General features: G+C 45.0%; 1 protein-coding gene across 1 annotated transcript in view; it reads right to left on the bottom strand.

Moving 5' to 3' along the window:
• Nucleotides 1-3,025: 3,025 nt before the first annotated feature.
• The window catches only part of LOC311132426 (protein Jumonji-like), a 90,875-nt gene continuing 69,462 nt past the window's right edge, over nt 3,026-24,438 (bottom strand). The window contains exons 6-17 of the mRNA XM_084165718.1: nt 19,429-19,640; nt 13,627-14,872; nt 12,608-13,131; nt 11,681-11,773; nt 11,393-11,511; nt 10,775-10,845; nt 10,324-10,438; nt 7,451-7,739; nt 6,892-7,022; nt 6,411-6,594; nt 6,078-6,185; nt 3,026-5,288 (exon numbers count right to left, since the gene is read on the bottom strand). Of these exons, the coding sequence (XP_084021844.1) occupies nt 5,106-5,288; nt 6,078-6,185; nt 6,411-6,594; nt 6,892-7,022; nt 7,451-7,739; nt 10,324-10,438; nt 10,775-10,845; nt 11,393-11,511; nt 11,681-11,773; nt 12,608-13,131; nt 13,627-14,872; nt 19,429-19,640 (3,275 nt within the window). The 3' untranslated portion in view covers nt 3,026-5,105. The remainder of the gene's footprint in view (nt 5,289-6,077; nt 6,186-6,410; nt 6,595-6,891; nt 7,023-7,450; nt 7,740-10,323; nt 10,439-10,774; nt 10,846-11,392; nt 11,512-11,680; nt 11,774-12,607; nt 13,132-13,626; nt 14,873-19,428; nt 19,641-24,438) is intronic.

The raw sequence follows: 24,438 nt of genomic DNA, 5'->3' as shown, positions 1-24,438 counted from the left end.
TCCCACAATAAGTTAGGTGAATTTTGGCCCATTCCTCCTGACAGAGCTGGTGTAACTGAGTCAGGTTTGTAGGCCTCCTTGCTCGCACACACTTTTTCAGTTCTGCCCACAAATTTCATATAGGCTTGAGGTCAGGGCTTTGTGATGGCCACTCCAATACCTTGACTTTGTTGTCCTTAAGCCATTTTGCCACAACTTTGGAAGTATGCTTGGGGTCATTGTTCATTTGGAAGACTCATTTGCGACCAAGCTTTAACTTCCTGACTGATATCTTGAGATGTTGCTTCAATATATCCACATAATTTACCTTCCTCATGATGCCATCTATTATGTGAAGTGCACCAGTCCCTTCTGCAGCAAAGCACCCCCACAGCATGATGCTGGCACCCCCGTGCTTCATGATTGGGATGGTGATCTTCGGCTTGCAAGTACCCCCTTTTTCCTCCAAACATAATGATGGTCATTATGGTCAAACAGTTCTATTTTTGTTTCATCACACCAGAGGACATTTCTCCAAAAAGTATGTGCACCATGTGCAGTTGCAAACCATAGCCTGGCTTTTTATGGCGGTTTTGGAGCAGTAGCTTCTCCTTGCTGAGCGGCCTTTCAGGTTATGTCGATATAGGACTCGTTTTACTGTGGATATACAGTCGTGGTCAAAAGTTTTGAGAATGACACAGGTATTGGTCTCCACAAAGTTTGCTGCTTCAGTGTTCTTAGATCTTTATGTCAGTAGTTACTATGGTACACTGAAGTATAATTCAGAGTAAGTATTCCATAAGTGTCAAAGGCTTTCATTGACAATGACATTCAGTTTATGCAAAGAGTCAATATTTGCAGTGTTGACCCTTCTTTTTCAAGACCTCTGCAATCCGCCCTGGCATGCTGTCAATTAATTTCTGGCCCACATCCTGACTGATGGCAGCCCATTCTTGCATAATCAATGCTTGGAGTTTGTCAGAAGTTGTGGGTTTTTGTTTGTCCACCTGCCTCTTGAGGATCGACCACAAGTTCTCAATGGGATTAAGGTCTGGGGAGTTTACTGGCCATGGACCCAAAATGTCGATGTTTTGTTCACCGAGCCACTTAGTTATCACTTTTGACTTATGGCAAGGTGCTCCATCATGCTGGAAAAGGCATTGCTCGTCACCAAACTGTTCTTGGATGGTTGGTAGAAGTTGCTCTCGGAGGATGTGTTGGTACCATTCTTTATTCATGGCTGTGTTCTTAGGCAAAATTGTGAGTGAGCCCACTCCCTTGGCTGAGAAGCAACTCAACACATGAATGGTCTCAGGATGCTTTACTGTTGGCATGACACAGGACTGATGGTAGCGCTCACCTTGTCTTCTCCGGACAAGGTGTTTTCCGGATGGCCCAAACAATCGGAAAGGGGATTCATCAGAGAAAATGACTCTACCCCAGTCCTAAGCAGTCCAATCCCTGTATCTTTTGCAGAATATCAGTCTGTCCCTGATGTTTTTCCTGGAGAGAAGTGGCTTCTTTGCTGCCCTTCTTGACACCAGGCCATCCTCCAAAAGTATTTGCCTCACTGTGCGTGCAGATGCACTCACACCTGCCTGCTGCCATTCCTGAGCAAGCTCTGCACTGGTGGTGCCCCGATCCTGCAGCTGAGTCAACTTTAGGAGACGGTGCTGGCGCTTGCTGGACTTTCTTGGGCTCCCTGACGCCTACTTCACAACAATTGAACCTCTCTCCTTGAAGTTCTTGATCATCCGATAAATGGTTGATTTAGGTGCAATCTTACTAGCAGCAATATCCTTTCCTGTGAAGCCCTTTTTGTGCAAAGCAATGATGACGGCACGTGTTTCCTTGCAGGTAACCATGGTTGACAGAGGAAGAACAATGATTTCAAGCACCACCCTCCTTTTAAAGCTTCCAGTCTGTTATTCTGACTCAATCAGCATGACAGAGTGATCTCCAGCCTTGTCCTCGTCAACACTCTCACCTGTGTTAATGAGACAATCACTGACATGATGGCAGCTGGTCCTTTTGGGGCAGGGCTGAAATGCAGTGGAAATGTTTTTTGGGGATTAAGTTCATTTTCATGGCAAAGAGAGACTTTGCAATTCATCTGATCACTCTTCATGACATTCTGGAGTATATGCAAATTACCATCATCAACACTGAGGCAGCAAACTTTGTGGAGACCAATACGACCAATGTCATTCTCAAAACTTTTGACCACAATTGTAGATACTTTTGTACCGGTTTCCTCCAGCATCTTCACAAGGTCCTTTGCTGTTGTTCTGGGATTGATTGACACTTTCCGCACCAAAGTACGTTAATCTCTAGGAGACAGAACGCGTCTCCTTCCTGAGCTGTATGAAGGCTGCGTGGTCCCATGGTGTTCATACTTGCGTACTATTGTTTGTACAGACGAACGTGGTACCTTCAGGCGTTTGGAATATGCTCCCAAGGATGAACCACACTTGTGGAGGTCTACAATTTTTTTCCTGAGGTCTTGGCTGATTTATTTTGATTTTACCATGATGTCAAGCAATTGGCACTGAGTTTGAAGGTAGGCCTTGAAATACATCCACAGGTACACCTCCAATTGACTCAAATTATGTCAATTAGCCTATCAGAAGCTTGTAAAGCCATTACATTTTCTGGAATTTTCCAAGCTGCTTAAAGGCACAGTCAACTTAGTGTATGTAAACTTCTGACCCACTGGAATTGTGATAGTGAATTATAAGTGAAATAATCTGTCTGTAAACAATTGTTGGAAAAAATTACTTGTGTCATGCACAAAGTAGATGTCCTAACCAACTTGCCAAAACTATAGTTTGTTAACAAGAAATGTATGGAGTGGTTGAAAAACGAGTTTTAATGACCCCAACCCAAGTGTATGTAAACTTCCGACTTCAACTGTATTTATATCAGGTTATGGACCAGTTAGTTAGGCTTGGACCCCTTGACATGGAGAGTATACTTATTTGTAGAATGGCTAGTGAGTTTCGTAACATGACATCTTCAGAACAACACAGGCAGACACTCACACAGGTTCAAAAGAAAAGACAGTGAATTGTCTGTACATTTTTATTAAACCTTTAGTACAAACTGCAAAAGTAAAAAACTGGCAATATAACCAACATAATCTTTCCAAGTGAAAGGAAAGCTGGAGACGAGGCGCTAATAAATTAACTTGCCAGACCGTGAGCAATAGTTTATACTGTAGAAAAAGAAAATGCAACCAAAAAAAAAAATCAGAATAAAATACATTGTAAGGCCATAAAAACTTGACAACCACTTTCTGTTGAAAACACCCGACTTGGTTTTCATTAAATACTCCTAAAACAGTTCAGTCTTCTGTAAAGGACAACAACCAACAAACTGGATAATAAGATCACCTTGTCAGCCACCACTGGCAAGCTCAGTGCAACATGAGGAGCTACTACATCGTTGAATTTTCAGTAATGAAAATGTAAAACACATTTTTTGTGAACATATTTTCCCTTTTCTTTAAAAAAGTAAAGCTAAAAAAAAAAAAACTTACAAAACAACTGGGGGCCATTGCTACTCCATATCTTTCTCACTGATGTAAGCAGCACTTAAATGTATACACGTAACCAGAGCAACCCTGTAAGCGTCAAACTCACACACATGAAGAAACTGAAACGTAAGGCTTTTTCTTCATCAAGCACTTCCTCACTTGCTTCCTCTAATACCTTTAGATGTATCATTCCTTCACCCCAGAAAAGGCTCAAGTATTTAAAGACATTTACAGGATTATGTACAAAAGTTTATGTTTTTGTGTTGGACTTTCTCCTAAAATCATTCATAATATATCTGAAAAAGGGAAAATGCAAAAGCAAAAAAAAGAAGTTGATTTCATTATTTCACATTTTACACCCTTTGACTAGTGGTTCTACTCGCACATCAGAACAAATACACAATCAAAATATAAAATAATAATAAAATAATTAATGTTTACTGGTACAGCTGAGACGATAGGACTGGAAGAATGGAATGTTAACATGATTGCACATCTAGAAGAGGAGAGCCTAGAACCCTAACCCTGTCGGAGAAGAGAGCCTAGAACCATAACCCTGTGGGAGAGGAGAGCCTAGAACCCTAACCTAACCCTGTGGGACATGAAAACCTAGAACCCCATCCCTGTGGGAGAGGACAGTCTAGAGGCTACCGCCCTGTGGGAGAGGAGGCTAGCAGTTAGCCAGCACCCCACCTTTCTTTTGTATTGTTATACAGTAATAATAACCAACAGCACCAAAAACAATGGATCTCCTTGCTTAGTATCAGGCACAGTTTTCACTCGCTAGCAAAGGAGGCCTCCCTCCTACTACGGGGACAGAGACCAGCGGCACCTAGGTCTGTATTTCTGACATACAGCCACGGCACATAGGTCTGTGTTTCTGACATACAGCCATGGCACTGCTAGTTCCACAGCCACCAAGGAAAATAACAACAACAAAATAAACACAGAAGACTAAAATCAAAGCTAAAATACAAAATAAAACAAGCCAGCCAAAACACATCTGCCTTTCAAGTTTTACCTGGTGTGGGTTAGGGAGCAACAGGCTCTGAACAACAGGAGCTGCTGCAGGTAAAATAGGAGAATAAAAACAACTCATCTTCAAAAACTGATGAGAGCAAACTTTGGGTTCTACTTGTGTCATTTCAATAAAACGAAAAAAGGAGCATCTTCTCCGTTCGTCCCTTTGTTCACGGTTGAGTGACAGGTGGTGATGGGTGTGACTGGAGTGTGGGTGGGGAAGACCAATCTGACCCTCTCCTCAAAAAGTGTAGAGGGGGGGGGGGTGTGCAAGGGGCACAACATTTACCTGTGAACTTTTCATTTAATGCTAAGGACGACATCACCTAACCCCACCCCCCCAACAAAAAAAAAAGAAACTGAAAATAGTTTTTTTCCCGTGCTAGTGCAAAAAAATACAGTTTGCTTTCACAAGTTTGCCATACTAAGGGGGGAGTAGTTTGTCATAGTAAAGGGCATAGGTGGGGGAGATTTGGGGCATTAAAAGCAAAACATATTTTTTCTTTCTTTAAAAAGGGCAACAGTGATTTGCCAAACTAAGATGGAGGGGCAGTGGGGGATGTTAACGTCCTCATGAGACGGCTGCGGGAGACAGGTGGGAGGAGGAGAGGCGTGACAGGGACACTTCCACAGTGGCTCTCTTCCGGGGCCCGCGTTTGGGTGGTGGTTTGAAGGGGCTCGCACCATTATATTTCTCAGTTGTCTTCTCCAGGGCCTTGCCACACACCTGCTTCACCAAGCTGTTGATCTGCTCCTGCAATGAGGTGAAGGCACAGGGGGCACAGTCAGGGAAGGGAGGAATCAGAGCGAGAACATATGCGTTATAATGAACAAATCTCATATTTATCCAAACATTGCATGTTACGTCACTCCACTGTTGAAGGTTCTGATCAATTCTACTCAGATAAGAGCGGGCCATCCCAGCAAACCAAAATCAGTTCTGTGAACGTTCCCAGAACATTCATTAGGTTGCCCCAAAAGTTCTAATAACACAAAAACTGTCCAGTTGTGCTGATGATTATACAATGTTTGATTGCAAGAACCTTCCAAGAACACATTTAGCTATTATATTACCTGGAAACATAATAAGAACCTTAGGGGAATGTCCTGCAGTGGTTGTTACAGATGTTGTGCACAACATTTTAGTGAATGTTAGGAAAACATTCCAAGGATATTTTATTTAAAACATATATAAAAAAAAATATATATATATATATACCGGTATATATATATTTGTTATCAAAAACATTATTTTAAGGTTTTTTGGATGTTATCATCCTAATGTTAGATAAAACCCTAACTAGCTTAGGGCTCTATTCAATCCATATCGCAGAAGTTCAGTGTTAAAGCCCAATTTAAATGTAAAGGCAATGTTCCCAAGGTAGTGAAGACTGCATTCACAGTAAACGCTCAATCGGAAAATTAGCTTTACATGTCTATCGAGCAATCTGTAACGCTTCAGTGATAGATTGAATAGCGCCCTTAATGGGAATGTTAGTTTATGTCCTGGGAATGTTCCCGGTTTGCTGGGATGGCATCTTACCTCATCATAACGATACATCATCTTGAGGCCTCTGCAGGACTTGTGATTCTGCACGTATCTCAGAGCACACTCCAGACAGAAGACCACATTCTCATTCTCCTGGACCACCTGGGATAAACAACACAACACATATTTTCATGGAGTGGTTAACTAAATGCATCTATACATGGAGTGGTTAACTAAATGCATCTTTAGATGGAGTGGTTAACTACATTCATCCTCACCCTTGCCCAGCACCAGCGCTAGTCCTAACCCCAACTAATCTTAGCATTAGTCTCCGTAACCCAGCCCCAGCCCTAACTCTAGCACTATTCCCCGTGGCACAGCTCTCACCATGGACAGGTAGCAGAGGTGTTGGCAGGTCTGGCAGCGTCTCTCTGATGACTCTAGTGCCAGCCACTTCCTGGGTTTCTTGCGTCCATCGCCGGGCACCAGGTTGTTGTTGTGTGTTCCGTAGCGGGCAGAGGACAGAAGCCCCGCCTCGTACAGTTCCTGCCGTTGTCTCATCTCTATGTTCCTATTGCAGCAGACAGAGCAACACAACTCAGTGATTCAGAACACTACAACACACTTCGGCACAACACGACAACTCACAACTCCGTGATTTAGCACAGTACAGCAAACAACAGTTAGTACTATTTCAATGTCTTTCTGCCTTGAAGTAGACACTAAGCCAATCCATTAAAGCATGGAGTGTATTTGGGGTCTTTGATCATACTGCTATGGCAACAGTGGATGGAGGATGATGCCGTCCCTAACACCTGACGCAAACAGCATCCATATTATGATGTGCCCGGTTTCCATGGCTACTCACCTGAGGTCTTTGAGAAGAGCGGAGATCGTAGTCAGAAGGTGTCCGTTCTCGCGTTTGGATTCGGCCGTGGCGATCTGGTAGAGTAACTTCTCCATGGAGAAGGGTTTGGCTATGTGCCGGCATTTCAGGTCCTACAGAGGGAAGGCAGAGAGACACTGGGTTAACACAGAACATTGACAGAATATTCTACAGCCTTTTAAGCCAGCCAGATTAAAACTACATTACAGATTACACATGACACTACACTAATCAACAGGAACAAAAATCTGCATAGACTATACAGCAGGGCTCTCCAACCCTGTTCCTGGAGAGCTACAATACCCTCATGGAGGTTTCAGCTCCAACCCCAGTTTTAACTAACCTGATTAATCTTATCAACCAGCCAATTATTAGAATCAGGTGTGCTAAATTAGGGTTGGAGCGAAAACCTACAGGACAGATTAGCTTTCCAGGAACAGGGATGGGCAGCCCTGTTCTAGAGATACTGGTGTAAACAATGAGCTATGTCTCTAAACAGCCACAGGGAGGCAGCAGAAAGCAGCTCCAGCTTCAGCCTTACCTTAGAAGCCTCGTATCCCAGGTTCATCCACTGGGGGGTGGCAAAGTGAACAGTTTCCGACACACCGTAGCCACAGCAGACCTTGGACACAAAGGTCCCGGGGAAGCAGACCACGAACTGACCACTCTGCTGGACGGTGCGGTGGACCTTGATACCCTCCCGACAAAGCACCTCTGGAGATATCATGATGTTCTTCTCCAGCATCTCCAGCCCGGGGGTCCCATTGGCCTGCAGCAGTGTGTGTACGACCTTGTCAAGCTTCACCTTCTCCTCAGCAGGAACAGAATACCTGGCAGGGCGAGAGGGAACCACTCAGGTTCATGCAACTCTGTGTGTGTATGTGGTATGCTGGACATCAACTGTGCAGTGTAACCCCTCAGCTTTGAACAATCAGGAGGTAGGTCTGTGCTTACGCACTGCCTCCAGAGGTTAGAGAGAGCAAGAGAGAGAGCTAGAGGGAAGGTTGAGAAAGTGAATGAGAGCCTGAGAGGCGGCTTTCCTGTGAGGCTCATAGCCTGTAGACACTGTAGGTAGAGCGGTCTGGCCGTCTGTGGTTTCATCTGTCAAATGGAGGACCTTGATTGCATAATAGAACGAGATCTATTTTTAACTGAGACTCACTGGACAACTAAGTCCTATGGGAATAGTGTAACAGACTTATGCTTGTCCTAGGGCATCCCAAACTAGCACTTCCTGTAACTCTAGGACATGTAGACAGACTGTCTAGCCCTTTCCTGTAACTCTAGGACATGTAGACAGACTGTCTAGCCCTTTCCTGTAACTCTAGGACATGTAGACAGACTGTCTAGCCCTTTCCTGTAACTCTAGGACATGTATAGGAACAGTCAGGCTTAAAACTTACTCTTGAAAGTTGTAATAGTAGAATGCACAAGGTGCAATTTCGAAATTGTTTAGTTCATCATCAGTTCATCTTATGTTAGTCATTGCATACACTACATGACCAAAAGTATATGGACACCTGCTCGAACATCTCATTCCAAAATCATGGGCATTAATATGGAGTTAGTCCCCCCTTCGCTGCTATAACAGCCTCCCCTCTTCTGGGAAGGATTTCTACTAAATGTTGGAACATTGCTACGGGGACTTGCTTCCATTCAGCCACAAGATAATTAGTGAGGTCGGGTACTGATGTTGGGCGATTAGGCCTGGCTCGCAGTCGGCGTTCCAATTCATCCCAAAGGTGTTTGATGGGGTTGATGTCAGGGCTCTGTGCAGGCCAGTCAAGTTCTTCCACACCGATCGACAAACCATTTCTGTATGGACCTCGCTTTGTGCACGGGTGCATTGTCATGCTGAAACAGGAAAAGGCCTAACCCAAACTGTTGCAACAAAGTTCGAAGCACAGAATAGTCTAGAATGTCATTGTATGCTGTAGCATTCAGATTTCCCAAACCATGAAAAACAGCCCCAAACCATTATTTCTCATCCACCAAACTTTACAGTTGGCACTATGCATTGGGGCAGGTAGTGTTCTCCTGGCATCTGCCAAACCCAGATTCATCAGTTGGACTGCCAGATGGTGAAGTGTGATTCATCACTCCAGAGAACGCGTTTCCACTGCTCCAGAGTCCAAAGGCTGCGAGCTTTACATCACTCCAGCAGACACTTGGCATTGCGCATGGTGATCATAGGCTTGTGTGCGGCTGCTTGGCCATGGAACCCATTTCATGAAGCTTGTGCTGACGTTGTTTCCAGAGGCAATTTAGAGTGTTGCAACCGAGGACAGACAATTTTTACGCGCTACACCCTTCAGCACTCGGCGGCCCCATTCTGTGAGCTTGTGTGGCCTACCACTTCGCGGCTGAGCCGCTGTTGCTCCTAGATGTTTCCACTTCACAATAACAGCACTTACAGTTGACCGAGGCAGCTCTAACAAGTCTAACTGACTTGTTGTAAAGGTGGCATCATATGACGGTGCCCCGTTGAAAGTCACTGAGCTCTTCAGTAAAGCCATTCTACTGCCAATGTTTGTCTATGGAGATTGCATGGCAGTGTGCTCGATTTTATACACCTGTCAGCAACGTTGACAGTTTTTTTACTTAGGTTTTGTAGCCCATAGATATTGTTGTAATTTTTTTGTCACTCAAATATCACAAGAATAAACATTAGACATGGCAAAATGTATATAATTGCAAGAAAATGTGCTTTAAAATTGCAACATTTTCTTTGCACCCCATGACAAAATGTGTAGAATTGCAGGAAATATGCTTTAAACCTGCAAAATGTTTGGGAACCCCTACTCTAGGACATGGAGACACACCATGAAAAGATGAGGGGAACATTCATACTTCAAGAGAGCAGACAGTCAATGATGTTGATTATGACTTGCCTTCATCTCAGGAACCTCCTAGCACATTGCTACTCACCTGTGTCACCACCAATGGGCAGGTAGCACACATGGGGAAGGAGGGAGGGGTTGGGCTGGTGGATGTCCACAGCCAATGCCCTTTCTCAACCCCCTTCATTACCATCACATTCAAGTTGGGCTAATGCAAAGAGAATAAACATTGCCTCCATAACAGGTCAATACAAAACACTAATGTCTGTGGCTTTCGCTGCCACCCAGTCGTTTCTTGTTGTAAGTAAATGTAGCTTTAATGAGAGACACTTTGGCATAAATACATAATATTTCCAAAAGACTGGCATGTTCAAGGAAGGTGGAATTTGATCAGCTAATTACAAGCCTGATCCGAGATGGGTGTTATCAATGACAGGGCTTTGTCATGTTTTATATCACGTATTCCACGTATTCACCTTAGAAAAACCACATATCTTTGTAATGTCCTTGTACTGTACACATCTACCTGTGAGGAGGAAGAGAGAGCCAGAGGTGGTCATGTTGGGATACTTACCAAATGCAGTCAGCACCAGTGTGTAAGTAATCAATGTATGGAAGGCGGTTTTGGTCTCGAGACCAGCATGAGGTAGAAAAGACCATGCCAATGTTCAGCCAGGGAATGGTCACTCCTACGGAGAGAGACAGAGAAGTCAGTTTTAAAACCGCAGACGCCACAACAGGCATCACAATGGGAAGATCTCAATTGCCTACTCCTCGCGTCCTCTCTGCTCATCTCTTTCTCAAAACCCATTGGAGGAAAAGGTCACAGGGGAGGGACCTCTGGCTTTCTCATCCAATGGGTTTTGAGAAGGAGACGAGAGGAGTATGCAATTGAGATCTTCCCATTGTCTCCAGCAGAGAGACATGTGCCTCAGGGGTGAAGGTTAGTGTGAGAGAGGGGGTGAGGATCAGGGGTGAGGGTTAGGGGTTAGAGTGAGGATGAGGGGTTAAGGTAGAAATCTCACCGGGCACAGCTCCAAGATGCCGCAGAATGGATCCAGAGTTATTTGGGAGGACAGTGAGGTTCCATCCATGTCTGAAAGGGAGAGTGAACAGTCATTGAAAGGGTTAGAGAGAGGACACAGTCATTCCACAGTGGCCAGTCAAGAGATATTGTTGGTCCCGCTTTAAATGACGTGCAGCTTATAAAAGCTTCATAAAGCCGTCATAAACACTACATAAATGTGTTACAAATCTATAACCGTATGTCATGCTTTATAAAGGGTTCATAAATGTGGCATAACTGTGTGACATAACCGCCAATGTCAAATGTGACATAACCCACTATATGGCATACGCACCTCTTAATAAAGGCCTTATAAATCATATTAAATTGAGGCTTCAAAGCATTTTTAACCCTGTCATGCTGTATCATATTTGACATAGTGGGTTATGTCATAAATGACATTGGTCATTATGTCACAGTTATGCCACATTTATTAACCCTTTATAAAGCATGACATACTTAAAACATTGATGTAGTGCTTAGGAAGTCTTTATAAGCTGAAAGTAATTTAAAGCTGGACCATATAGGGTCGACTCCATGGTAATTTTTAGGGTGTGATGACATTGGGTCTTCTTACTTAGAAAATGGCTCTGACTTTCCCACGGGGAAGCCACTTCCGTGTGTGTTGGTGTCCACTTTCCCATAATGCACTGCCACATGACAGTGCCTCTGCTCCACTATCCTCCAGTATTCTTGCTGTAAAGGAAGAGAAAAAGGAGAAGTGAGCAGTTATCAATAAATGTGCATACTAAAAAAAAGATTTAAGTAGTGACTAATAAATGGAGCCGGAGGTCAATAGTATGCTACAGTAGTGCGCTGACCCCTACATAAGGCCAGTAGGGATTGAGACTGGTTCCATTCTTACCTCGACCTCAGCAGCCCCGGGCTCTTTGTTAAAGCACATGGTCATGGTGTTCCTGGCTATCCTAAAGAAGTTGGTGAGAGATACAGATTTCCCCTGCAACACAACAGAAGCCACATAGTACAGCTAACATCAAACAGCAAATACTGTCCTATAGACAAGCCTTGAAGAGAAACATATAGCCATACACCAGGGCATACTTCTGCAATGAAAAATGAAAGACTGCATGACCTGAGTGTACTGTATGCAAGTCTCTGCAGCTCCATGTCTGTGTCGAACGTTTCTGAGCATGACTAGTTAATATGAACCTTCCCTGGGATGCCTACTCAGATTGGAGGGGCCTTGATGGCGTCTATAAAATCTGCCTGTACTGCCCCTGGATTTAAGACCCCGCTCACATCTCCTCTCTGTAAGAACTGGGTTACTGTAACTGTACTGATCTCACATCTTATGGGTCTGCTTGTGTTGGGGACTTGGTTACAAAAAGGAGGAGGGAAAAGATTGAAATGGAATCCAGACCAGAACGGTGTTTGAGATGTCATGAGATCATAGACACACAGCAGGTTGAGGAAGGAGAGGGCTAGGGTTAGAAACTACATGCACATCATCACACTCTTCCATGAGAAGGGCACCAAGGGGAACGTCTGGGTCAGGAAGCTATTGTGTGTGGGTGTGTGGGCAGGGGTAACACAGAGAGAGGCAGGGCAGAGTGATGTGGAGTAGAGAGGCAGAGGCCTGCTGTCTGAGGCTCCATTTCAACCAGCGCAGCACTGACCTACATTCCATCAGCTACAACAACAGAACAGAGCAGGCAGGACTGGATCTAGATACCATGTTTCCCTTCCTCCTGTAGCATGAACAGGGCATGAGAGGAATGAACAAAAACACTGATTTAAAAAGGGATGTGCAAAGTTGTCGCCCGGGCTTCACCTTGTAAATACACTTGTGCTGGTCACTGAGAACGCCTTTCTCCATATCCTCATCCTCCTCCTCTTCCTCCTGCTGTGTCTTGTCCCCATTCTTCTTTTCCTGAGCGAACAGCCTCCGGCGTCCCACCTTCAGCTGCTGACTGTCCAGCTCCTTCAGCCGGCTGCACAGCTGACCGTTGCTGCGCTGCACCAGACTGCCGGCCAGCCCGTTCTTGGGCTCGTAGCGCGGCAGGGCCAGGCTCCTCTCTGTGTGGCCTTCCAGGGGCCCCCTGCGGCGCTCCAGGCCCTCCTTCTCCTGCAGCACCTCCCTCTCCAGGCGCCGGTGCTCCTCGGGGGTCAGAGAGTCATAAGACAGCAGGTACTGGAGGTAGGACTCCTGCAGCTTGGCCAGCCGGTCCTGGGCTGACTTGGGGATCCGCAGCAGATCAGCCAGTTTACTCCACTTCTTCAGGTCCATCACCTGCTGCATGCCGCCCATGTCATTAATCAGCTGGAAGAACCGAGCCAGGTCCACCTCACAGCCGCCTGGGGAGAGAGATATGGGTGAGGGTCAATGGCCATGAGTTTAACACTTCTACAGTAATGATAGCATTACAATCGGCCGCATTCTCATACAGACTCAAACATATATTTCAGTCAGATACACTGACTGGGCTCTGAAACAGGCCAAGGGAGTCTGAAGGTGAGAGGCTGTTTAAAAACCACATCAAGCTGCTGAGTGAGAAATCTAAGGAGGCAGACAAGCTGCTGGGAATATTGTTTTACTGCCTCACAGACATATAGCTACATCTGAATATTGTTATTGAAATCTACAGTATAAATACAAGATACGGTTGGTGGAACGCAACAAACGTTTTATTGGATTGTCAATACATTCAAGACCCAATGTTTGCTAAAGAGGTTTGTTTTGCGACATTTGTCCAGCCTATGTAAGTGTGTCTGAATGTTTGAGACTAACCTATGAACAGGGGGATTGGGTTATTGCTGGTAAAGTAGAGACAGTCTATGAGTTAGACTCACCGATGAGCGGGGGGTCTTCCATTGTGATGCCCTGAGATTTGAGGTGCTTCTTGATGCAGGCTAGCCTCTGTACGTTGGGTCCCCAGCGACGGCCCAGCTTGTGGATGCGCTGCACCTGGGTCACAAAGCGCATCTCATCGTTTAGTTTGCACTCTGGGCGCCAGTCAGCCGGGGGAACCACCCGACAAAGTCCACAGGGCTCCGCTCCCTCCCGCACAGAGTCCAGGTACACCAGGGGGTCCTGGAACTCTCGCTGGGTGGGAGAGAACACTGGCGCCTCACCTAACGCCGCCCAGCTCGCCCTGCTCCTCTCTGCCCTCTCTTTATCCCGCTCTCTCTCCCACTCCCTATCAGGCCGGGGCTCTGCTGGTTTGTGAGGGATATGTCCGGGAGTGTGGCCAGGGGATTCTGAGGTAGTTGAGCGGTTGTGGTTGTGGTTAGGGTTAGAGGCAGCCTGCGCCCTCTGCTGTGCTTGTCTGATGAACATCAGCTTGCCGGCTGACGCCCGCTTGGGCCGCTGACGCTCTGGTTCTGGATTGGCTGGTGGTGTAGAGGGAGGAGTCGGGGGAGGGGGTGGGGCTAGCAGGGTCGGGGGAGGGGTGGTTTCCATGACGATGTGTCCGTTGGGGACCAAGGTCTTGTCCTGACAGGCTTTCTTACTGCGTGTCTCCAGAGGGCTGGTCTGGTGCTTGGTCTTACCGTCCAGAAGGCTGCTCTGGGGCTGTTTTGTCTTCTTAGGGTTGGGGTTAGTTTCCAGGACGACCAGCTTACCCTGGGAGTCAGCCACCGCGCCGATGGCCGCTGCCGCCACCTCCAGCCTCCGCTTGGAGTTCCTCAGCCCCTCACGCCCCTGCCTGCCCACCTCCAGCTTGGCACAGAGACGACCATTTAGCCGGCCGTTGAGGCGCACTCCGTCCTCGTTGGCCACCTTGTGCACCCCATTGGATAATAGCACCTGTTTGCGTGTTTTTGCTTTGCTATTCTTTGCTTTTCCTGAGTTGGCGAGGGGGAGTCGCTGGTGGCGCTGGAGGTGGTGGTGATTGTTGCTATGGGCTCTATGGGCAGCAGCAGTGCTGTGTTTGCGGTGGTTCAGTTTGGTTTTCTTGACCAGTTCTCGTTTTGCTTTGGTGTATGTGACGTGGCCCTTCACAGTTTTGGACGGCAGTCTGAAGTCTTTAGTTTTTTTGGCACCGGCCGTGTGCACGCCTGGCTGGGACGCCCGTGTTACTCCGTTCACTTTAAAGACCTGAGAGAGAGAGAGAGAGAGAGAGAGAGAGAGAGAGAGAGAGAGAGAGAGAGAGAGAGAGAGAGAGAGAGAGAGAGAGAGAGAGAGAGAGAGAGAGAGAGAGAGAGAGAGAGAGAGAGAGAGAGAGAGAGAGAGAGAGAGAGAGAGAGAGAGAGAGAGAGAGAGAGAGAGAGAGAGAGAGAGAGAGAGAGAGAGAGAGAGAGAGAGAGAGAGAGAGAGAGAGAGAGAGAGAGAGAACGAGAGAGAGAGAGAACGAGAGAGAGAGAGAACGAGAGAGAGAACGAGAGAGAGAGAACGCAAGAGATCAGAAAGATTTGTTCATAAACATTCTGTGCAGTGGTTCTGTGTTCTAACACACACACACTCTCTCTGGAGCTGTGGCTTCACATTGAAGAAGTAAAAACTCGTAGCAAACATAAAATACTGCTGCTATTCATTGAAGCCTATACAGGGTTGCTGTACTTTCAAATCTGCTGTTATAGACAAACACTCTTCTCACAGGGCAAAAAAACAGAACAATGTCAGCTTCAACAACAGCTGAAAAAAGCCATCCCGGCCCTAATATGGAGAGTGAGGCTTTCATTTCAGAGCCAACTGCTGTATGTAGAAAACACTACATAAAAAAAGGTTACTACTTGAAACTCTATCCCAGCACATAAAGCCAGTTTAATTTGGTATGGTTTCCTTAAGCTCTTTAATTTGCCTTTAATGCCTCAAATAAAAGGCTTTTTCCCCCTGCAGATCTGAGAACCCCTGCTGAACATGTGACCTCTGATTGTGGGTAGCTTAGGTTACATCGGGGACCTCATTGGCTAACAGCAGCTGGGGGAATAAAGCCATCCAGACCCACCAGCGGAAGAAGCAGAGTTGTCTCCCTCTCTCCTTTCCCTCCGCTGCCCCCTGAACGCCTCTGCGTTAGGAATACAATACAGCTGCAGCCCTGCTTCTATCAGGTGCAGCCAACACAAAGAGAGGCTATTAAAAGATAAGGGGAGTGAAATGTGACCCCCTTCATCAATCCTGCTCCCCTCCAAGTGGAAAAATACAGAGAAGGACAGAGAGAGAGGCCTTAAATTGAAATTGAGAGGAGAGCGGGAAGAGAGGAGGAAGAGAGCATGAGAGAGAGAGCGTGAGAGAGAGATGGCAAACCCTGTCGCCCCAGCAGGCCAGAGTGATGGATAGCAGAGTGGCTAAACACAGGGTCTCAAAGCAGCACGATGCCACGATTCAACAAATACATCCTATTCTCAACTCTTGAGGGATAGGGTTATAACCAAAGACTACATCAAATTCTCAAGACTTCTGTCTGCAGAACTTAAACACCTTGCTTAAGGGTCAAACTCATCCATTTTGCCTCCACGACCAAAAGAACAGAAACAGAAAGCCAGTCAGCCAACTGTGACCGAACAGATATGCTGACAAAGGCACAGCGGGCTGGGTGGTGGATGTCTAGTTTAGTTTCACCACTAGAGAGCTCACTGGCTCTACTCTGCTTCACAACTCTCTCTCAAGGGTTGGTGTGCACGTGAGCAGCGGCCTTGCACTGTAATAATCTGGTCTGAGACAGAGAGGAGAGAGAGAGAGAAGACTACATCCCAGCCCTGTGGAGCATGAGAAGGCCCCTGTAGAAAGCACCAAAAGACTGGTGGGAACAAAGGGGGAAAAAATCATTATAGGAACCACAGCCAACTCCTTGAAGTGGATTTTGGTCACATGTGAGTGGGAAGAGAGGAGGGTGGTGGCGGGGGATGGCCCAGGATGACATCATGTGTTGCTATAGCCCATCTGCAGGATGGCAGGAAGATTAACACGGAACATCTGCAGCTCAGCGGCCCATAGGAAGAGATCTACAGCTCAGCAACCAATAGGAAGAGACTGGATCAGGAAGAGGAACCGTAACTCTTCCAGTGCATAGAGAAGCAGACACGAGAGTTTCAAGTTCCTTGGTGTCCACATCACCAACGAACTATCATGGTCCAAACACACCAAGACAGTCGTGAAGAGGGCACAACAACACCTTTTCCCCCTCAAGAGACTGAAAAGATTTGGCATGGGTCCCCAGATCCTCATAAAGTTATATAGCTGCACCATCGAGAGCATCCTGACCGATTGCATCACCGCCTGGTATGGCAATTGCTCGGCATCTGACCGTAAGACGCTACAGAGGGTAGTGCGTATGGCCCAGTACATCACTGGGGCCAAGCTTCCTGCCATCCAGGACCTATATTCTAGGCAGTGTCAGAGGAAGGCCCAAAAAATGGTCAAAGACTCCAGTCACCCAAGTCATAGACGGTTCTCTCTGCTACCGCACGGCAAGCAGTAACGGAGCGCCAAGTCTAGAACCAAAAGGCTCCTTAACAGCTTCTACCCCCAAGCCATAAGACTGCTGAACAATTAATCAAATGGCCACCCGGACTATTTACATTGACACCCTCCCTTTGTTTTTACACTGTTGCTACTCGCTGTTTATTATCTATGCATCACTTTACCCCTACCTACATGTACATATTACCTCAACTAACCTGTACCCCCGCACATTGACTCGGTACCGGTACCCCCTATAGATATAGCCTCGTTATTATTATTTTACTGTGTTACTTTTTAATTTACATTTAATTTAATAGTTTATTTAGTAAATCTTTTCTTAACTCTTTCTTGAACTGCATTGTTGTTTAGGGGCTTGTAAGTAAGCATTTCACGGTTAGGTCTACACCTGTTGTATTCGGTGCATGTGACAAATAACATTTGATTTGACACCGATCCACCAAAAAAACACACAAAACAATGTAGCACTCAAAAGTACATAAAAACAAGCACATCAATGTGATCGCTGAAAAGATGTGGCCTTAGAGATCTGTCTACATGAATAGTCTTCAGCATACTGACTTTTAAACCGAGACAGAAAGGTCAACAGGAGACCGGAGCAGCAGTTTAATATTCCCGAGCAAATAAGATCCCTCAGTTCGGATTTCACAGAATATCATTACTCTGGCTTGCTCTAACTAGATGCTGTACAACAGGCCCATTGGGTTCTTGTATGATAACAATCATTTGACCTATGGCTGATTCCCTTCCACAGACGAGGGATCATGATCGCGTTGCTATCGGCCAGGGGATTGGACATCGGCCTGCTGCTGCACTCTCACAGTTAATATCAAAAAACTAGAATACCTCAAAATGATTGGAGCTCTGTTGCCAAGGATGGTAAATCTGCCAGTACAACACATGAACAGAGGTAAAGAGAGAGAGGGAGAAAGAGAAAGTGGAGAGGGGGAAGAGAGAAAGCAGAGAGAAGGCAGAGGGATAGAACAAAGGCCAATAACTTCAACGTAGTACGTCTTGGCTCTGCCCTGCTCATTGAGATTCATTGTTCCTTAATCAGTCAGTTGTCGGCACTTAAAACCGACAGGGCCGGCATCAACCTGAGACAGCATGGCCCTGGTCTGCCGGCCGTCTGGGGTAGCCGAGCTGCTGGTCTAGATGTTGCGCTCTCTGACGAGAGGCAAAGCCCCCAGTGCTCCCCTCTGATTAGCTCATGTAGAAGCACAATGTGCATTTTAAACTGGGCCAAAGTTACTCTAGTCATCCCCTCCTCCTCTCCTCCTTAGCAGAGCTCCTTTAAACCCAGTGATGTAAAGTATTAAGTAAAAATACTTGAAAGTACTACTTAAGTAGTTTTTTTGGGTATCTGTACTTGACTATTTATATTTTTGACAACCTTTACTTCACTACATTCCTAAAGAAAATTATGTACTTTTTACTCCATACATTTTCCCTGACACCCAAAAGTACTCATTACATTTTGAATGCTTAGCAGGACAATACAAATGGTCTAATTCACACACTTATAAAGAGAACATCCCTGGTCATTCCTACAGCCTCTTATCTGGTGGACTCACTAAACACATGCTTTGTTTGTAAATATATAATACAAATGATGCCGTCTGGTTTGCTTAATAGAAGGACTTTGAAATGATTTATACTTTTACTTTTGATACTTAAGTATATTTTGTCAATTAAATTTACTTTTGATTCTTGAGTATATTTAAAACCAAATACTTTTACTCAAGTAGTAGTTTACTGGGTGACTTTCAATTTTACTTGAGTCATTTTCTTTAAAAAGGTATCTTTACTTTTACTCAAGTATGACAATTGGGTATGACAATTATATATTTTTTCCACCACTGTTTAAACCCACTGAACGTCTTGGACAGGAAGGCAGCTTTCTCAGCCCAGCTTCAGTAGTAAATATAGTAGCAGACTGAAACGCAATCATTACACAGAGACAAAGGGAGGAGAGGAGAGGAAAGAAGTTCAGGGATTTCACACAACACTGAGCATGCTACTGTTACGTTACTCTATTAATAATATGTAATATTTTATCATCGTCACACATTACTGCTCGTCTAATGATGATAATGTCTGCTCTTTAATAACTCGCCTGGTGGTTACTGAGGCATGCTGGTCAGCCATCTTTAGGACCATTATAGAGAGTGACATATTAGCCGAATCAACCAAGCATACTGTTCAGGTATAGATGAAGTATGATGCAGTACCTGCTTGTGGGGCTCCTCTGCAACCCTCCTGTGGGGCAGTCCATTGGTAGTGAGGCCTCTGGGTAAGGTGTGGCCCCTGGCTGTGGCCTCTGGCTGGCTGAGGGCCTGCTCCCTCCGGGCCTCCGCCCTCTCACTGCGCTCCCTCACCTGCACCCACTCCTTCCCTCTTGGCTTGGGGCTGTCCCGGGGCGTCTTGCTGTGGCCGTTCAACACTGAACCAACAGGAGAGAAAAGATGATCTTAGATCAGTTTAGAAGGTTGAAGACCGGACCAAAAGTAGAGAAATGATTATCTCAGGTCTGTGTAGAAGGATGCTTCTGTGTTACGGCCCGAATTGAAAATGGATTAAACAGATGTTTTTTTCTTACCTATTTACACACATAATTAACATGTTTTTAGAATTTTTTGCAAATTTCTTGAAAATGAAATAAATAAATCTCTCATTTACATAAGTATGTGTTTCGTTGTATTCAGGACAAAAGTGAATTGCTTTGCTACATTTTTTGCATTATTACTTTAGTGCCTTGATGCAAACAAAATGCATGTATTTAAATATTTGTATTCTGTACAGGCTTCCTTCTTTTCACTCTGTCAAATTAGGTTAGTATTGTGGAGTAACTCCAATGTTGTTGCTCCATCCTCAGTTTTCTCCTATCACAGCCATTAAACTCTGCAACTGTTTTAAAGTCATCGTTGGCCTCATGGTGAAATCCCTGAGTGGTTTCCTTCCTCTACGGCAACTGAGTTAGGAAGGACACCTGTATCTTTGTAGTGACTGGGTGTATTGATACACCATCCAAAGTGTAATTAATAACGTCACCATGCTCAAAGGAATATTCAATTTCTGCTTTTTATATTTTTACCCATTTCAAATCAAATTTTATTTGTCACATGCGCCGAATACAACAGGTGTAGACCTTACGGTGAAATGCTTACTTACAAGCCCTTAACCAACAATGCAGGCATTGGAAAAAATAATCTGTTTGAAATTCATTGCTCGACTGAGGGACCTTACAGATAATTGTATATGTGGGGTACAGAGATGAGGTAAGTAGCCTTGCATGAGCATTGGCTTGTGCGAGCTGAACAGCTCATAGGAGCAGGAGCCTATCTCCTGTTTCTGTAGCATGAAGCAGCTTGATGTATACTGAACAAAAATATAAAAATGCAACATGCAACAATTTCAAAGATGTTGCTGAATTACAGTTCATATGAGGAAATCAGTCAATTGACATAAATTCATTAGGCCCTAATCTATGGATTTCACGACCAGGAAGGGGCGCAGCCATGGGTGGGGGCCTGGCCAGTGGGAGCCAGGCCCACCCACTGGGGAGCCTGAACCAGCCAATCAGAATGGAGTTTTTCCCCACAAAAGGGCTTTATTACAGACAGAAATACTCCTCAGCACCACCCCTCCCCCTCCCCCTCAAACGATCCCGCCGGTGAAGAAGCCGGATGTGGAGGTCCTGGGCTGGTGTGGTTACACGTAGCCTGCGGTTGTGAGGCTGGTTGGATGTACTGCCAAATTCTCTAAAACGACGTTGGAGGCGGCTTATGGTACAGAAATTAACATTCAAATCTGGCAACAGCTCTGTTGGACATTCCTGCAGTCAGCATGCCAATTGCACGCTCCCTCAAAACTTGTCGACATCTGTGGCATTGTGTTGTGTTACAAAACTGCACATTTTAGAGTTGCCTTTTATTGTCCCCAGCACAAGGTACATCTGTGTAATGATCACACTGTTTAATCAGCTTCTTGATATGCCACACCTGTCAGGTGGATGGATTATCTTGACAAATGATAAAATGCTCACTAACAGGGATGTTAACACATTTGTGTACAACATTTGAGCGAAATAAGCTTTTTGTGCCTCAAACATTTCTGGGATCTTAAATTTCAGCTCATGAAACATGGGACCAACACTTTACATGCGTTTATATTTTTGTTCAGTATACAAGTACACCCCCTGGACAGGACACTAGTCTATCGCAGGGCCTTACCCCCAATCAATCTCCTTAATGCTGAGTGTCAAGCAGAGATGCATCAGGTCCCATTTTTACAGTCTTTGGTATGACTCGGCCAAGGATTTAACTCCCAACCTTCCAATCTCAGGGCGGTACAGAGATGAGGTAGTCATTCAAAAATTATGTTAAACACATTGCACACAAAGTGAGTCCATGCAACTTGTGACTTGTTAAGCACATTTTTCCTCCTGAACTTATTTAGGCTTGCCATAACAAAGGGGTTGAATACTTATTGACTCAAGACATTTAAGCTTTTCATTTCTAATGAATGTGTAAATATTTTGAAAAACATAATTCCACTTTGACATTATGGGGTATTGTGTGTAGTCCAGTGACCCAAAAAATCTCTATTTAATCACATTTTAATTCAGGCTGTAACACAAAATGTGGAAAAAGTAAAGGGGTGTGAATACTTTCTGAAGGCACTGTATATGAAAACCTCAACAAGAATTTATAAATGTCAATTAAATATTTTCTCCAGTCTTGTACAGTGACTTATGGGGAACATTATATTGGTCAAGCACCAGACTACAGCCCTGCTAACCTCAGACTAGAGCAGAAACACTGATATTAAACTGTCCAAACCATTGAATTAACACATATTCAACAGTTATCTTTATATTTGATGAGGTTCACTTTATTTTTACAGCGTTTTAATATCAACAGGTGCTGGCGTTTATAAAACGACATGGTCCATCCCCAAAGTCCCTTGCTGAAAGGCTGGCGTTTTGAAAAGCTACCGGGGAACTGAACTCAATAAAAGGTGTTTAATTTAGAAATGTAAACATGGCTGGGGTTAGTGAGGTGCAGGGTAATGAAAGCAGAGCTCTGTGGTTTTTCTCTCTCTCTCTGTGCCCTGCAGCTAATATAAACTACTGGAGTCCTGCCCACGCTGCATTTTAAAGTGTCACATCTGACACACAGCCTTATAGTTTACTGTACTGGCCAGGTCTAATACTGTACTGGGAGACAGGCTTCTAAAGGTACTTACAGTCCAGGCCTAACACTGTACTGAGGGAGAGCAAGTGCGCTGCCATAGGACAGGCTACTTTGGTAAATATGGCTATTGCCACGCTACTATGGTAAAGTGTGTGTGTGTAAGCGGCGGGGCTGTGTTCTCCTTGTTTTCCATCCCTGTTGGCCTCCTCCCCGGCTAGCTGTGAGCTGAATGCATAAACACCTTGTTACCTCTGTTCACTCCTAGTGTTAATTGGACTCTCTCACTCACTCACTCACTCACTCACTCACTCACTCACTCACTCACTCACTCACTCACTCACTCACTCACTCACTCACTCACTCACTCACTCACTCACTCACTCACTCACTCACTCACTCAGCCATGCTCGGCTGCAGACAGCTCTAACCATGTGGGTCTCTTGTGCGCATTAGGTCCATTGGAACCATTCCACCCGTTCCACTTCGGCCCTCAACCGTGATTGGTCAGTGTTAAATATCTGTTGTGATTGGTCAGTGTGTATGAACTGTCTAAGGTGTGGTACTGTGCTGTATGTACAGAGCTCTATGGAAATGAAGGGAGTTGGCACTATGAGAGAGAACAGTTTCTTACTGTTGGGGTTAAGGTTAGGTACAGTGGGGGAAAAAAGTATTTAGTCAGCCACCAATTGTGCAAGTTCTCCCACTTAAAAAGATGAGAGGCCTGTAATTTTCATTATAAGTACATGTCAACTATGACAGACAAAATGAGATTTTTTTTCTCCAGAAAATCACATTGTAGGATATTTAATGAATTTATTTGCAAATGATGGTGGAAAATAAGTATTTGGTCACCTACAAACAAGCAAGATTTCTGGCTCTCACAGACTTGTAACTTCTTCTTTAAGAGGCTCCTCTGTCCTCCACTCGTTACCTGTATTAATGGCACCTGTTTGAACTTGTTATCAGTATAAAAGACACCTGTCCACAACCTCAAACAGTCACTCTCCAAACTCCACTATGGCCAAGACCAAAGAGCTGTCAAAGGACACCAGAAACAAAATTGTAGACCTGCACCAGGCTGGGAAGACTGAATCTGCAATAGGTAAGCAGCTTGGTTTGAAGAAATCAACTGTGGGAGCAATTATTAGGAAATGGAAGACATACAAGACCACTGATAATCTCCCTCGATCTGGGGCTCCACGCAAGATCTCACCCCGTGGGGTCAAAATGATCACAAGAACGGTGAGCAAAAATCCCAGAACCACACGGGGGGACCTAGTGAATGACCTGCAGAGAGCTGGGACCAAAGTAACAAAGCCTACCATCAATAACACACTACACCGCCAGGGACTCAAATCCTGCAGTGCCAGACGTGTCCCCCTGCTTAAGCCAGTACATGTCCAGGCCCGTCTGAAGTTTGCTAGAGTGCATTTGGATGATCCAGAAGAGGATTGGGAGAATGTCATATGGTCAGATGAAACCAAAATATAACTTTTTGGTAAAAACTCAACTCGTCGTGTTTGGAGGACAAAGAATGCTGAGTTGCATCCAAAGAACACCATACCTACTGTGAAGCATGGGGGTGGAAACATCATGCTTTGGGGCTGTTTTTCTGCAAAGGGACCAGGACGACTGATCCATGTAAAGGAAAGAATGAATGGGGCCATGTATCGTGAGATTTTGAGTGAAAACCTCCTTCCATCAGCAAGGGCATTGAAGATGAAACGTGGCTGGGTCTTTCAGCATGACAATGATGTGTGAAAACCTTGTGAAGACTTACAGAAAATGTTTGACCTGTGTCATTGCCAACAAAGGGTATATAACAAAGTATTGAGAAACTTTTGTTATTGACCAAATACTTATTTTCCACCATAATTTGCAAATAAATTCATTAAAAAATCCTACAATGTGATTTTCTGATTTTTTTTCCTCATTTTTGTCTGTCATAGTTGACGTGTACCTATGATGAAAATTACAGGCCTCTCTCATCTTTTTAGGTGGGAGAACTTGCACAACTTCGGTGGCAGACTACATACTTTTTTCCCC

Source organism: Coregonus lavaretus (genome assembly GCF_964263955.1).
Source record: "Coregonus lavaretus genome assembly, chromosome: 7".
Taxonomy (NCBI): domain Eukaryota; kingdom Metazoa; phylum Chordata; class Actinopteri; order Salmoniformes; family Salmonidae; genus Coregonus; species Coregonus lavaretus.
This window is presented reverse-complemented; position numbering and strand designations above follow the sequence as displayed.